The sequence below is a fragment of the Physella acuta genome, unplaced genomic scaffold (assembly GCF_028476545.2).
Source record: "Physella acuta isolate Inbredline_101_S28 unplaced genomic scaffold, ASM2847654v3 ptg000059l, whole genome shotgun sequence".
Lineage (NCBI taxonomy): Eukaryota > Metazoa > Mollusca > Gastropoda > Physidae > Physella > Physella acuta.
Window position 1 is genome coordinate 265,485 of NW_026731579.1, and position 16,689 is coordinate 282,173.

Sequence of the window (16,689 nt, forward strand, 5' to 3'; positions counted from 1 at the left end):
CTGCTTATGGCAAACATAAAATTTCAAGTATTTTGAAAACATACTTAACGCAACAGTATGGGAAAGGACAGGACAAATCCCAGGGAAGCAAGAAATTGGAAAAATAAGGTGGAGAAGGACAGGCCAAATTTTGAGAAAACCTGGAACTAGTAGGGCCTTGCGCTGGACAAGGCATATCATGGAATCCATAACTATTAACCAAGGATCTAGAAAAAGAAAAATGCCCAAAATACCTGGCATTAGAGAATTTTAAAAAGTCATGAGAATTATTGACAAGAGTTGGAAGAAATGGAAACCACAGCAAAAGACAGTATAGCATAGATGCTACCTGGAAAAGTTGAAAGAGTGAAGATGTGTTTAGGTAGAAATAATTAATGGTATGACTATGGTACAGAGTTCATTTTAGATTCAGTTAGTGGTAGCATTTTGTACTCCTTCACAGTCTGGTGTATAAATAAAATGTTTCTTTTAAGTTTATAATTAAAACATCACCTCTATGTTTATTTGTAATTAAAACATTACCTTTAGGTTTGTAATAAAACATTACCTGATTTCATTTTAATGTACTTTTAAGTGTGTGCAGCTTTTATTTCATTTTAATTTACTTTTTAGTGCGTGTAGATTCTTTCTCTATTGGGTCACCAAGTGAGAGAAACATCATACCATCATTTTTTTTCATGTTTTACTGTTAGCATTAAAAAAGGGTATGTCATAGAAAAATTTAAAAGAAAACCTTCTAGGGTTATTTTGGTGAATGGTGAATGATAAAAAATAAAAATTACATAGAGCTTGCCATAATGTTTGCCTTACATCTAAGATCTAAATAATGTCTTTTTAAATATCCTGCAAATCAAACACAATTCAAGTTTTATACAAATTTATTGTATAATAGTAAATGCCTGTATAATATAATTTAGTGTACAAAGAAAGACAATGAAAAAAAGTAGCATAATTATCACTATTCCAACATATAACAGATGAATGAATGAGTAAAAATGTTAAGAGTAATTAGAATAGTCAACAGAGATACAGCATTTATTGTCACAAAATGTGTAACATATCTATATGATTATCATAATGGTAGGTGTGAGCATAGACATTAAAGCTTAAAACATTTCATGAAATCATTAACTAAAACAATATTAACACTATTTATTTGTGCTTGATTAAAAGTCTACACATAAATCGCAGCAACCCTACATAAGTTTTGGCCTCCTCCATAAGCTTGATGTTATTTTAGGAATTGTTCTTTCCTTTTTTGTCTCGAGTTTCTTTGTTTTAGAATATTGGGGTATCAATTTAACTGTCCTTCGGCCATACCAACCTAAGGCCTGTCTAACAGTTTTAACCTGAGCATTGTGAAATGTCCTATCTTTTCTCACTTGCCCTAACAAACATTTACAACAAGATAAACATTAAGCTCTAATAAACAGCCTGTGCTAGGAGTGTTGAACACATGGCCCCATAAAATGGGCCATTATGGCACCCCTGATCAGCTGTTTACACAGAAAACAAAAGTTGCGCTTGCAGTTCCAGCACTTGATGTGGTTGTTGTGGTCAGTTTTCTTCAAGTTGACCTGTTTGCACCCAGGGCACAGGCACCTGTTGACTGCTAGGTCAGGGTTGACCTCGACCTGAGCCTGGATGCGCAAGATCTCCTGTAGACGCCAGGAAAAATAAAACAATTTAAGAAACTGATGGCGGCCCTGTCCCACATGGAGTAAAGGGAACTAAGTCAAGTTAGTCAATGCTGACGTTACACCTTGTTAAAAACATTATTTTTTAAAATTATCTCTACTCTAATGCTTCACAGATACTATAAATCAAAGAGTTTTTTGTTAGGTTTAGGATTGAGATTTTACTTCAAATATAGACAGGTAGGTCTACTAAACAAGTATACAAAAGTCTCAACTATGCTTTTAGTCGTTGTTACATATAAATTTATCATTGATTATTTGAGTATAAGTGAAATGTTTTTGACTACCAAACAGCACAGCAGACAGCACATTAAACAGCACACTACACAGCACATCAGACAGCAAACCAATTAGAACATGTTTGTACTAACACTGCAACTCACATCAGGTGGTATCCTCTTTGGTGTTTTAGGTGGAATTTGGTTCACAATCACTAAGGTGGCATTCAACAAACATCCAGCTTGCGTAAAATGTTCGTACCCATCAATTTCGTTACCACACACCCAACAGAAACTAATACCACATCTGCATGTCATCTTGTTGCACCTACAGAAATTTGTATTCATTGTGACATACGTCAGTATGAGAGGCTTCAGTAAATGACATAATTAGAGTGATCTCCCCTGTCTCTAGATACCACCACTGTATCCTCCCTAGTAATAGCAACTGGTTCTAAGCTTGATATAATGTGTACCTAAAATAGATATTTATGAAAACTTTTATCATCATTTCCCGTTTGTGCCCAAGACACATGGGGCAGATGAAGTAGAGTTCATCTGCATCAGAGACCTCAGCATATGAAGGGATAGTGTGGTCAGCACTATTCCTAGCTGCCTTTGTTTCCCTAACGTGTTAGGTACCCATCAGAGCTGGGTGGACTCAGGGACGTTCCACTTATTTGAACCAGGATTCAAACTCAAGAATCTTAGGTTAGCCATCTAGCTCTATAGTGCTAGGCCACGCAGTCCCATATAAAAATGTATTTAAATTACCTACTGAATAAGAGTAAGACAGTAGCCATATTCTTAAAAAAATCAAATTATATCTATAACCTAACAACACATGACAAAAAGTCTGAAATGGTATGAGAATTAAATAATTGATGAAACTAAAATAGGAACAAAATAATATAAATTATTAAATACCCATCAATTTTTTCAATACGTATTTTACAACTGGGACAACTTTGTGTTTCCTTCTGGACAATTACTTTATAGACAATTTCTTCTTGAAGTTTTCTCTTCATTTCAAGAAATTTTTCCTGCTCTGCCACACTGAGCCCTCCCCTTTTGATTTGCTTATCCAGATCATGCAGCAGTTCATCATCCGTTTGACATGGTCGTCCCTACAGTCATATAGACAATATATTTTTTAAAATCCTAAACAAACAACTTAGAAAAAAGATATATTAAAAGCATGAAATAAATAGTTGATTGAGCCTGATAAAATAAATAGCATTTCTGACTTTCTTTAGCAAAGAGAAAAAAATGTATCAAGCATTGAAGCTATTTTTTTAACAAAATAATGCCAGTAAAAATATGGCATACACAATTTTTTAGTTTAAAGAACAAAGCAATAAAAATTAAAAATAGAACATAAGGTGTAGTTAGTGCATATTTATCGAACACAGATTAAAAATGATATCTTAAATAGATTTAAATAATTATGTTTTTACAAGTATTTATTTAACTTGCTTCCTCTCTCTCTGTTGTCAGGCTGTCTGTCAACAGTATGTTTATTGAAATGCCCGAGCAAAATTTCAGGCACTTCTAACTGATAAGATTCAGTTCAAAGTTGGCACACGGGTCAAGACATGAAGACAACACAATCTAACATTAAATTTGACATAATTGGATGCATAATTAATTTTTATGAATTAATTAAAATTGAGTCAAAATTAGTAGGCAGTCTTATCCAACTATTCTGCACTATTATGTACGCATTACCACATTCATTAGGTGCGCAATAGTTTTTAGTCATGCAACTCTATTGTAGATAAAAAAAATTTCAAGTACGAAAAACAGTTCATAAAAATGTTTTAATAACAAGCTTTTATGTAATAATGCACTAAAAAGTCAAAAATAAATTATACACTAATATTTAAATAACTATTTTAAAAAAGCGTGGGTCTTTCCCTAAATATTAGTAAAGGTATCCAATAGATACTAAAGTGACCCACGCTTTTCTTTATAGTTATATAATTAGTGTATAATTTATTTTCTACTTTTTAGTGCATTATTATGTTATAAAAGCTTATTATTAAAACGTTTTTTATAAAAAAAAAACTTTTATAATCATTTTTTAAAAGCTTGATTATTTAGCTTAAAAGATAAAGAAAGTGGGAGACACTGAATTTTTTTTTTACTTTTACCTGATGCCAACATCTTCTGCACTCAGTACAAAAAGAAAACAGACAAACAGTGCAGTGAGCAAGATGGAGACTCTCTTCTGCTTCTGCTATGACCAAACTGTTGCATCGTGGGCAGTAGTCAGTATCAGCCATAGCATCCAGTGTTTTCTGGTGGGGGAGAGTTACAAAATAGGTTCAAATCAATAAGTTAGATTTTAAGCTTATTATAAGACAACTTATACATTAGCAATCCTAACCCTTACTGTTGTTATGTTATACAAATAAAGCCATCAAGAAAATAAATGGGAGCTCACACCCGCTTTATTATTTTTTAGTACAACACCTATTCAACCAATATTTAGAATATGACAGAACCTGCAACAACAACTTCTCCCATCTGTTGTAAGCTTCTGGTCCTAAAACAGCCTGGACAATAGATGGTGGTAGAATTGTGTTACATTTGATGTCTGGACACCTGGGAAATTAAAGGTAGATGGACACAAAAATCTAAAAAAGTTAAACTGTAAGAAGGTGCTATGAGAAATTGTGGCATGTAAACTCTTACTTCAAAGCCTCGACAGTGCCATCTCTAACATGCAAGTCACAAAACTCCCTCATACAATCTGTACAGAAGAAATGCTGACACTCCTGGAGTTTGTGGAAATGGATGCCAGGTTTCTCCATCAGACAGACAGGACACTCCTGCATTGACTGACAGAACTCAAGTCTCATCTGCTCTTGGTTGTACCTGTGCCAGAATCATAGGCATACACAATAAAGTTAAAAATAATCCTAAATTATTAGCAGAATTTTTAAAAATTATATGAGTTTTTTAAAGTTATTTTTTTAGTTGTATTTTTTTTCTCATTTTACAATATATAAATCTTGTAAAACCTTACAAGAGGTACATATTATATTTAGGTTGGACCTTGGTTTATTAAGGTCGTAGCTTGGTTTAGATCTGTTTAGGTTAGAGTAAAGGCTATATATTTTTTTATATTATAAAAATGTTTTATTCTTTTCATTTTTTCTGGCTATAGCTTACAGAGGGCACCAATACTATTTTTACCTCATGCAGTATGGGGGTTGTTTTTTTTTTTTAATTATTTTCTGACCTTATCATTTGAGCAATCCTTTCCCCTAGGTCATTACTTGCTGAATTCTTCTCGCCTCCATCATCAGGAAGTGTAGATGACAACAAATGCAAAACTAGATGATCAGTTATCCCCAAATGACTGTAATTTGAAAAAAAATTTTTTTAAAATGATTTGAATCCTAATACATTTACAATTTACGAAGAAAATTAATTCAGTTGTTTAAATTATGTTCTAATCAAACAGCCAAAAACTAAGTAGTTCAAATCCTGAAAAAAAAAAAAAAAACCCAAATATTAGAAGTTTCAAAGAAAAACAAAAAGACAAAGTTACCTGAGCAGGTTATTTTCCAGCCAATCAATCCAGGTGAATACAATAACCATTGGCTTCCCCTCTTGCCAAAGATTGTCCAGCATTTTACCAGTACATTCAAGCTGTGTGCTGGTCAGCCATGGACATGACAGCTGGTAAGATGGGGGGTCACTTGACGGGTAGGTGGGTGGGAAGGTGATGTCCAGGTACAGAGGAGATAAATACTTCACATCAAACGAGCCTGGCCATCTGTGACCTGATATATTTCCAGGGGAAATAATATATTTCTGTTTATGAGGTGAGACCTAAAAGTAAGGTGTATACAAATGAAGATGAGAAATTTGTGTTGTATCATTTATGGATAATAGTTAGTAATGTTTACATACAAATTTAAAATTACTTATATTTTTATTTTTAAGTTTATTTTTCAAATACATTTTTGAAACACTATCTAAAAAGATATACAATTTATTTTCAGGGAAAATGAAATAATTTTCAACAAGCGTAACCTGAGGTAGATCTGTTGAGTGGGAGGTTTTTCAAAGTGGTGGGTGGAGCTTCCCAACCAGCAGCTGTGGCTCCATATTGTGTTTCTTCCTCAATGGGCAGTACAACATCAATGTGGATCTTTTCAGTTTCTGCCTTTGGGCATACTTTCACCTCAGAAAAAAATAATTAATCCTATTTTATTTTTCTAAGTGTGGCCACTTGATTATGAAATAATTGCTAAATGCTAACAAAGTAACCCTGTTTTTTTAAAAATATTATTATTCATATATACCAGCAAAATATCAATGTATTTTTTAGTTGAACATATTTGTACTTAATTTTATGGGTATTTACTTTTTGAAAAATATACTACTTCTGCATCTACTTTTGTTTAACTTTATTATTCTATTTTGTAAAATGTTAGTGCAGTTGTGTCTGTATAAATTATTTCATACTTACAATAATTTTGAACAATTCATGACTTTCCTTTTCAAATGCTGAAATAAGTTTTACTTTTTCATCAGCTTCTGTGTTGTACATTGATTTTAAGACTGTAATCTATTCAATAAAATCAATAAATATTTTTAAAAATTATAAAATTTATAAAAAAATACATGTATATGCATATAAATTGGTATATATACATATATATATAATATTCTTATATATATATATATATATATATATATATATATATATATATATATATATATATATATATATATGTATGTATGTATGTATGTTTGTATGTATGTATGTATGTATGTATGTATATATATATATATATATATATATATATATATATATATATATATATATATATATATATATATATATATATATTTAGATATATTCATAATTACATAAATAAATAGACCCTATTATTCTATTATATATACAATGAAGAGGCTTATATATACTTACTGTTGTAGCCTATTGGAATCTCCCATGCATTGCCATTAGAGAAAAAAACCAATTCCCTCCCCGCCCTCCTCTCCCACACAAAGTATGAAAAAATATACATTTTTATAGGTAAATTAATATGTATAAACATAAGTCCACCAATTTTTCAGTTCCCCTTCTTCCCCAATCAGAGAAAAATCATTAATATTATCTTTAAACTGCAAATTACATACACTATTAGTATTAGATTAACAAATAATATACAGTAGGCCTATAGATACAGTTATAAATTTTACCTCATCTGTTTGCTCTTCAATGTTGCTATCACCATTTAAATCATTATTGAAATATTGCGTAGTCTTAATTAATATATTATTACTATTATTGTTACTTGAAATTTTAGTGACATCCATTTACTAAAAAAAAAGATGTAGTAATTGAAATAATTACAATATCATTATCAATAATGACGATATAATTATAAGCCTTAGGCCAGGACTGTAGTTATTAATAATAATAAAATAATAATTATTAACTAATTATTTACAAACTATTTCAATATTGAAAAATCACGTATTTATAAGTATTTTGAAAGAAACTTTTAAACATTAGTAGTAATAGTAGTTATAGTAGTTATAAAAGAATAAAATAATACGAGATATGCCTAACAAAACACTGTGGCAATATTTCAATTGATGTTGCAATAGGTTACTGCAGTATTAGATCTAGATTTCTATATCATTTTTTAGATAAATCTAAATTCTAGTCTCTTTAAAAAAAAAGTTACCATTACTAAGCAAATGTTACTAAAATTAGTTTCGCCAAAAAATAGAAAAAAAATAGTCTCGTCTTTTTGTTAAAAGCAACAATTTATTTCGTACGTTGAAGAGCATACTTCAGTTGTTTGTAGCCATGGTAATCGAAAACAATTTTTCAAAATATTTTATTGATTCCTTTTTAGTAAAAAGTTTTTACGGCTACTGGACAATACGCACATACAGCACTAATGCAGCAACTTAACAAGATTTCTTTTCCACCAACTTCGCTGTGCATTCCCCTTCCACTACAAAGAGAACGTACGTCGTACTCTTACACAAAATACTAATTTAAATTAAAATGAAAAAAATGCACTACGGCTCTACGGAAAATTGCGAAAACAGAAAAATGCACAAATAGGGCCTACAAACTTATAGTGATATAGTGTCATATTTCGTGGAAATATGTTTTATTATGCTAGTATATTTGTAGATCTAGGCCTAGTCACTCTTAGCTAATGAATAATAATATAGCCTAATATATAGGCCAAATAATAATATATTTAATAAAATAGATCTAGGCCTATAATAATAATATATGCTTTAACTACCAGTAACCAGTGTAATCGGCTAGGTCGGGTGTGGAACCTCATTGTGTCACCCCCAACTTTTTTTTCTCTGTAAATTTTACAGCCGGTGCCCCCCCCCCCCCCCAGGTAAAAGCTTTAAGAATTACTCTGACGTCTCTGACTGTAAACCTTGTCTTATTATCAGAATTGTTAATTACACAAAAGTTTTTCATCCTCTTTTCCCATTTGCACCAAAACACACTGGGTAGATAGAGTACGGTTCACCTGTTTTAATGATCTGGGTATGTGGGATATTATTGTGAACACTTTGTACAGCAGCCTTTGTTTCCCATTAGGGAGTCAGGTAGGCCTACTCATCAGAGTTGAGTGGACTCAGGAAAATCCTAAAAACTCCAAACTTGAAGCTTTTGGGTTAGGAGTCATAAGTTGTCTTTAACTAAATTTTAAATTCTTACAGTGTTCCCATTAATATTTTAGATACTACCACTAATATCTTTATGCTGTTTGTTAATATTTCCAATACAGCAAGTCTAATAAAACTATTCATTGCACAGATGAAGTAGAGTTCATGTTTCATGACCTCGCCACATGAAGTATGGAGCGGTCAGCACTTTGCCCATCCACCTTTTCTTTCCCATGTCAGTCAGGTACCCATCACATCAGAGCTGGGTGGACTCAGGGACATCCTGCAGTTACAAGTCCAAACTGTGATCCAAACAAGAGACCATTGGGCTGCAGCCAAATGCTCTATCATTTGACCAAGCTGTCTCTAATAGAATTATGGTACCTTATAATTATACATTTAAAAGTACTTTCCTTTTGTTACTAAATATTCTTTTTTATTTGGCCAATAACGGTAAGAGATGTACTTTCCTTTTGTTACTATGGAGTATCAACACCATCCCCAGGACTGTGTATCTCTCAGGCTTACCTCTCATATTATTATCTGATGGTCCTTGCCCGCCAATCACTATTATATTTTAAGCATACTGAGTCTCGTATGTGATCATTTGTATGATTGTTTTTCTTCATGTTTTACTGTTAGCATTAAAAAAGAGTAGTGATGACATTGAAAAAATAAATTAAAACCTGCATTGGGTTATTTAATGGTGAATGATAAAAAATTAAATTACTTAAATAAAAAAATACTTAGATCTTGCCATAATGTTTGCCTTACATCTAAGATCTAAATAATGTCTTTTTAAATATCCTGCAAGTCAAACACAACTCAAGTTTTATACAAATTTATTGTATAATGTTAATTGCGTGTGTAATATAATTTAGTGTACAAAGAGAGACAATGAAATAAAGTAGCATAATTATCACTATTCCTACATATAACATATTAATGAATGAGTAAAAATGTTAAGAGTAAATTAGAATAGTTAACATAGATACAGCATTTCTTGTCACAAAATGTGTAACAAATCTATATGAGTATCATAAAGGTAAGTGTGAGCATAGACATTAAAGCTTAAAACATTTCATGAAATCATTAACTAAAACAATATTAACATTATTTATTTGTGCTTGATTAAAAATCTACACATAAAGGGCAGCTACCCCATATAAGTTTTGGCCTCCTCCATAAGCTTGATGTTATTTTAAGAGCTCTTCTTCCCTTTTTCATTCTTTGTTTTAGCATACTGGGGTATCCACTTTTACTGCCCTTCGGCCATACCAACCTAAAGCCTGTCTGACAGTTTTAACCTGAACATTGTGAAATGTCCTATCTTTTCTCACTTGCCCTAACAAACATTTACAACAACATAAACATGCAGCTCTAGAGAACAGCCTGTGCTAGGAGTGTTGAACACATGGCCCCATAAAATGGGCCATTATGGCACCCCTGATCAGCTGTTTACATAGAAAACAAAAGTTGCTCTTGCAGTTCCAGCACTTGATGTGGTTGTTGTGGTCAGTTTTCTTCAAGTTGACCTGTTTGCACCCAGGGCACTGGCACCTGTTGGCTGCTAGGTCAGGGTTCAGTTCTAGCTGGGCCTGAATCTGGATCAACTCCTGGTGAGAGGACCCATCAAGTTTAAATTTGAACAAACAAATAACAAGTGATTGATGTTATAGCAGATATATTTAATTTAAAGCAAAAAGTTTGATTTTTGAAATTCACGGGCTGAACTGGAAATAATAAACTTAAAAATGTCTGTGGTCCAACTTCAGATGTGAAAACAGTAAACAAAACCTGGCTGATCATGCAATCGCTAGAACTTAATCTTGTTGTTTCCCCATTTATTATGAATATAGCAATCTTTAAGTTATTCTTAATGACTTATTTGATATAAAATTAGATTGAAAATTAGATATTCTTGCGTGTTGTTTAAAGATGATTGTATAAGGAAATATCAAGATGTGATCATTAACTTTCAGATGGAAATCATGATTTAATTAAAAGCTTGTACACTACTCATCACTGACTGCTTTTAATTGTTGAAATACATAAAGATTTCAACTCAAATTATGAAGTTTATATCAATTATCAGCAATCTTTAACAATACAGACTCAATTTATCATGAATTGATGAAGATTTTAACATTGAATTAAGGATGAAGTTAACTTACATCAGGTGGCAGTCTTCTCAATGGATGGAGGGGGGCATCATTGGGTGCAGGAGGAAATAAATAGCACTGTCCATCTTGGAAATGGTTGTAGCCTTTAATTTCTTTGGCACACAGCCAACAAAAAAAAAGTGCCACATTTGCATGTCATTTTATTGCACCTATTAAAAAAAGAGATTATTTAAGTTAACTATTTATTGAATTTTTATTCATAAGGGTTTAGAATTAATTTATTTGAAAAGAATTGATAAAATGGTGAAAAATTTACTTAAATATTCTTTAGCAATAGTAGATGACACATTTTCAAATAAGCATACTCCTTAATGAAAAAATAATATAGACAAAAATGTCAATATTTTCTCCCAGATGAAAATTAGCATAATAGAAGTGTTGCTAAGAATCCTGAACGTAGTGAAAGACAAACATGATAACATTAACATTTGATGTACCCCTTACCCTGCAGTTTTTTCAATAGCAATTTTACAACTAGGGCAGAACTGTGTTTTTGCCTTAACAAAGATTTTGTTGTCGATTTCTTCTTGAAGTTTTCTCTTCATTTCAACAAACTTTTCATGTTCAGCTGCACTCAGACCTTTCCTATTGACCTGCTCTTCTATAGCCCTCAGCTGTTCCTCATCAGATGTGCAGGGACGGCCCTGTGGGTCAAGCATTTTTAGGTGTAAAAGATATGTTGAAAAACAGACAGATTAAAAAACCTATATGGTTGGAAGAGACTTTCTTTTAAAAAAAAATTGCAATGTTTATTTTCCAAGTTCAAAACAACTACATCTATCTTAAAGCAGACTAGTTTTATTGTTTATAAACAACTACACTAAGCCTAGGCCTAATTTATGAATTAGATTGCTTAGCTGGGTAAAACTAAATAAAATCATATGCAGTAATATTAAAAACAATTTAGTTATAAAAACTTTATTGTAAGTTTTTTTCGGACTTTACTAAAGGATAGGTGTTTTTTATGTTCCTTTAATATCTTTGGTAACTAAATAAAAATTTAAAATACCTAAAACATTTAGTGTTTTTATAATTTTTTATTTTATCACTGAAAATGTAAATGAATATTGCATAATTAGTTCATGTGGTTTAAAAATATAAGTGTATTAAAAAAAATTTATTTGCAAAGTTTTGGGTACAAACGACTACAAAGTGGGGTTTTCAGAAGAACAATCTCAGAGTTTCTGTAGGCCTACTGCCAGTCGTTTGTGTTACGAAAGTGAAATTTTGGTTATAATTTGGGCTTGATGATAAATAGAAATGTAGCCTTAAGCACACAAAAATATTTTCAAGTTATCTGCATTAGCAACTTTTATAACATTGATTCTAAAATTATTAATTTTCTGAAATTACTTTTGGCTAAAGTTTTAAAAAAAATTCTTTTACAGCTAATAACATGTCCATGTCAAATATAATGTTGGAAGGCCTTTCATCAAACGTATGATGTACGTAAATTAAAGTTAAAACAGCACACACTGCTCATAGCTAACCTGATGCCAACATCTCCTGCACTCAGTACAAAAAGAAAACAGACAAACAGTGCAGTGAGCAAGATGGAGACTCTCTTCTGCTTCTGCTATGACCAAACTGTTGCAGCGTGGGCAGTAGTCAGTATCAGCCATAGCATCCAGTGTTTTCTGGTGGGGGAGAGTTACAAAATAGGTTCAAATCTATAAGTTAGATTTTAAGCTGATTATAAAACAACTTATACTGCTCAATGATAAAATTAGTTTTAATAAAAAATATTCTCTAATTTAATAAATTTATCAATAAATCCAAATTAAAATTAAGTATTAGTCCTCAAACAATTGTATGTGTACCACATATTCTAAATATTTATGTTAAATAGCTACGTTACTATAAAAAAAACAGCAGCCATGACAGTACCTGCAACAACAACTCCTCCCATCTGTTGTAAGCTTCTGGTCCTAAAACAGCCTGGACAATAGATGGTGGTAGAATTGTGTTACATTTGATGTCTGGACACCTGGGAAAGTAAAGGTAAATTAGGTCAAGATGGATGCAAAATTCTTACAAAAATTTAGCTGTAAAAAGGTGTTATGAGATATTGTGACAAGTAAACTTTTACTTAAAGTACTCTAAGTAAAATTTAAGCATAGCTTACTTCAAAGCCTCGACAGTGCCATCTCTAACATGCAAGTCACAAAACTCCCTCATACAATCTGTACAGAAGAAATGCTGACACTCCTGGAGTTTGTGGAAATGGATGCCAGGTTTCTCCATCAGGCAGACAGGACACTCCTGCATTGACTGACAGAACTCAAGTCTCATCTGCTCTTGGTTGTACCTGTGCCAGGATCATAGGAATACACAATAAAACCAGGAACAATTGAAAAAAAAAAACATCGCAAAACCAATGACGTTTGTAGTTAGTGTAAACAAAAATATTTTAAAAAGCAATAATTAATATTTTATGCATTTACGTTTTATTCTAATTATTACAATAACTTGATTAAGCCTTGTTTAATTTTATATTATGTTAATAATTAAGTTTATTAAGCCTTTTTCTATTTTATAACATGTAAATCAACATGAATGTATTGGTGTGCTAGTCTTGTAAAGCCTTAAACAGGAGTCTATTTTGTCTATTGTACTTAGTTTAGCAATACATTTTATAACTAGAGCAGTAGAGGCTAGTTATTTTCTCATATCATCATTATTGCCCATCCCCCTTGATTGGGTATGGATCACCAACCAAATATCTCCAGCTATTTTCTGACCTGATGATTTGAGCAATCACTTCCCCTAGGTCATCACTTGCTGAATTCTGCACCTCACAATCATCAGGAAGTGAAGACGACAAATGCAAAACTAGATTATCAGTGATCCCCAAATAACTGGAAAAAAAATTTAATTGATTAATGATTAATGAAAAATTGTCCAATTGTTTAAATTGTCTTTTAATCAAAAAGTAAGTAGACAAAGTTACCTGAGCATATTATTTTCCAGCCAATCAATCCATGTGAATACAATAACCATTGGCTTCCCCTCTTGCCAAAGATTGTCCAGCATTTGACCAGTACATTCAAGCTGTGTGCTGGTCAGCCATGGACATGACAGCTGGTAAGATGGGGGGTCACTTGATGGGTAGGTGGGTGGGAAGGTGATGTCCAGGTACAGAGGAGATAAATACTTCACATCAAACGAGCCTTGCCATCTGTGACCTGGTGTAGAACATAGAATTATTTTGATGGAAAATAACATGTTGGTTTTATGAGGTAAGGAGTAGTCTATACATGATGTTATGCATTTTGGGGGATAGGTAAATGATGTGAGATATTGAGGGTAAAGTGACATGTCTAATCTAATTTGAAGTTTTTATAACACCAACTAAAATAAAATAAAAATTATTTTGAAGGAGGATAAAGTGTAACCTGAGGTAGATCTGTTAAGTGGGAGGTTTTTCAATGTAGTGGGTGGAGCTTCCCAACCAGCAGCTGTGGCTCCATATTGTGTTTCTTCTTCAATGGGCAGTACAACATCAATGTGGATCTTTTCAGTTTCTGCCTTTGGGCATACTTTCACCTATGCAATAACATAGTGTTAACCTGTTCAACAAAGACAATGCCTTAGGCTACTTCTAAGTCTATAAATCAGTAAAACAACATTAAAGTATAAAGTAATTATTGATAAACCTTAATTTATGTCATGAATAACTAAAAGCGATATGAAAAGAGATTTATTAAGTTAAAATAAAAATAGATGGCAGAAGTAGTATATTTAAAAAAAATTAAACAGGGCTATAAAATATTGTTTCTGTGTACATTTTTTCTTACGTACAATAATTTTGAACAATCCAAGATTTTCCTTTTCCAATTCTGAAATAAGTTTGACTTTTTCATCTGCATCTGAGTTGTACACTGATTTTAATACTGTAATCTATACATTAAAATCAATTTAATATGAAATTTATAAAAAACAATAATCTGTAATTGTATATACTATTGTATAAAAATGTATGTATGTATGTATGTATATATATATATATATATATATATATATATATATATATATATATATATATATATATATATATATATATATATATATATATATATATATATATATATATATATATATATATATATATATATATATATATATATATATATATATATATATATATATATATATATATATATATATATATATATATATATATATATATATATATATATATATATATATATATATATATATATATATATATATATATATATATATAGGCCTATATATATATATATATATATATATATATATATATATATATATATATATATATATATATATATATATATATATATATATATATATATATATATATATAGGCCTATATATTTTATATATATATATAAGAGAAACACATACATATTATATAGGCTTACATATATATGCCTTACACATGCATATAGAATTTTATGTAGGCCTATTATATTTATGATATATATTATGAATTATTATGCCTATAATTAAGGGCCTATATTTAATATCAGCTTAGTGCTAAATTGGTTATGCTTACATTCACATTGCCATCAAAGAAAAAGCATTAACATATTACATTAGAATGATTAGATTGTATGGTAAAGTAGTGAAGTAGGATACTATTATAAAAATTATTAATTAATAATTAAAGTATAGGCCTAGTTTATATAATTATTAATTAGTTTTACCTCATCTGTCTGCTCTTCAATGTTGCTACTGCCTGAGTCATTATTGGAATATTGTTTAGCTGTGTTATCATTGTAACTTGTAATTTTATTGAGATCCATTTAGAAAACTACTAAAGGCTAATAAAAATGGAAGTAAAGACTAATTAATAATTAATATGCGTAGAGTCTAGATCTATACTAAAATAATTGATCTCATTAATATAATATAGAGTCGGTCGAAGGCCTATTAGTTAGATTTATTAATATTATTAATAATTTTATAATATTAATAGGCCTAGATCTAATTAATTATTAATAAACTATTAATAATTAAAATGTTGAAAATCACGGATTTTAAACTTCAATATTTACTTTTAGTTAGATAAAAAAAACCCGAAGTAAATGAAGATAGACCTTACATTATAGCCAACTTTGGCATTATTTTAATTGATGTTGCAATAATCGGCAACCTCAGCATGATTGATAGATCTAGTATTAGTATGAATGAATGATCCGTTTGTATAAAGAAAAACCCATTACTAAGCAAATGTTACTAAAATTAGTTCGCCTAAAAAAGTTTCGTCTTTTTTGTAATAAGCTCAATTTATTTCGTATTTTGAAGAGTGTAGCCATAGTAACTGAAAACAATTGTTCAACGTTATAACGAGCTGACCCGCGACGTAGCATACGCCGCTATTTAGTTTTAAACCTATTTTTAGTAATTCATATTTTTTTAAATTCGATAATATTTTGCTTTAAAACACTATCAGTAGCTAGTGAAGGACGATTATCCTCACCCTCGCTTTCCACTCCTCTGCAAAGCAGCCGTCTGTGACTTCAGTTTACAGACGACAATGAAAAGAGCAAGCAGAACTTCTTACCTCTCCTTAGTTTGAAATTGTTTAAAAGCTAAATTATCTGCCCCCAATAGCCGTCACTACGATTGTAAACAGCTCAACAGACTGGCGGGGGTGGTAGCGATATGGTCTGTTGAGCTTACGTCTTGGTGGTGTCTCGCATGGTCCCCACATAGAGATTTATATATATCGTTATAGATTAACGTATTTGTTCTTTCGGCTAGATCTACATAACATGCCATTTGCGATGTTGACAATGCATTTTCCAGTAACATTGTTAACAGTTAGAGGCCAAGGGCAGTTTAGTTTTAGTCAGTCATCTCCCCGCCTTCAAAAATAAAATTAAATGGTATATGGGCCATGGTATTATAATCATAGGCCTATTT

General features: G+C 31.1%; 2 protein-coding genes across 5 annotated transcripts; both read right to left on the minus strand.

The window, feature by feature from the left end:
* Positions 1-886: 886 nt before the first annotated feature.
* On the minus strand, positions 887-7,571 carry LOC131948542 (E3 ubiquitin-protein ligase RNF14). 4 transcript variants are annotated; one of them, XM_059310118.1, is made up of 12 exons: positions 7,515-7,571; positions 7,142-7,261; positions 6,402-6,500; positions 5,963-6,113; positions 5,475-5,709; positions 5,163-5,282; positions 4,613-4,795; positions 4,423-4,522; positions 4,069-4,215; positions 2,843-3,042; positions 2,081-2,243; positions 887-1,658 (listed from the first exon to the last, which is right to left on the minus strand). In XM_059310118.1, the coding sequence occupies exons 2-12, from the start codon at positions 7,256-7,258 to the stop codon at positions 1,440-1,442; spliced, it is 1,734 nt and encodes a 577-aa protein (XP_059166101.1). In that variant the 5' UTR covers positions 7,259-7,261; positions 7,515-7,571; the 3' UTR covers positions 887-1,439. The 4 variants fall into 4 exon arrangements, with proteins under 4 accessions (XP_059166101.1, XP_059166090.1, XP_059166110.1 ...); XM_059310107.1 differs by having other exon boundaries at positions 7,501-7,539; XM_059310127.1 differs by lacking the exons at positions 7,142-7,261; positions 7,515-7,571 and adding an exon at positions 6,867-6,941.
* Positions 7,572-9,465: 1,894 nt separating this feature from the next.
* On the minus strand, positions 9,466-15,973 carry LOC131948580 (E3 ubiquitin-protein ligase RNF14). The gene is made up of 12 exons (XM_059310178.1): positions 15,866-15,973; positions 15,468-15,584; positions 14,578-14,676; positions 14,172-14,322; positions 13,727-13,961; positions 13,518-13,634; positions 12,902-13,084; positions 12,664-12,763; positions 12,267-12,413; positions 11,221-11,420; positions 10,768-10,925; positions 9,466-10,209 (listed from the first exon to the last, which is right to left on the minus strand). Exons 2-11 carry the CDS (start codon positions 15,564-15,566, stop codon positions 10,862-10,864), a joined length of 1,395 nt encoding a protein of 464 aa, XP_059166161.1. The 5' UTR covers positions 15,567-15,584; positions 15,866-15,973; the 3' UTR covers positions 9,466-10,209; positions 10,768-10,861.
* Positions 15,974-16,689: the final 716 nt, after the last annotated feature.

Excerpts from the sequence above, each read along its gene's own strand:
- LOC131948542 (XM_059310118.1), bottom strand. The coding sequence starts at position 7,258 with ATGGATGTCACTAAAATTTCAAGTAACAATAATAGTAATAATATATTA. Across the intron at positions 6,501-7,141 it reads TTGAAGAGCAAACAGATGAG|ATTACAGTCTTAAAATCAAT; the intron begins GTAAAATTTATA and ends TTTATTGAATAG. Across the intron at positions 4,216-4,422 it reads GGGAGAAGTTGTTGTTGCAG|AAAACACTGGATGCTATGGC; the intron begins GTTCTGTCATAT and ends CTCCCCCACCAG.
- LOC131948580 (XM_059310178.1), bottom strand. The coding sequence starts at position 15,566 with ATGGATCTCAATAAAATTACAAGTTACAATGATAACACAGCTAAACAA. Across the intron at positions 13,962-14,171 it reads ACTTAACAGATCTACCTCAG|GTCACAGATGGCAAGGCTCG; the intron begins GTTACACTTTAT and ends GTTCTACACCAG. Across the intron at positions 12,764-12,901 it reads GGCACTGTCGAGGCTTTGAA|GTGTCCAGACATCAAATGTA; the intron begins GTAAGCTATGCT and ends TTACTTTCCCAG.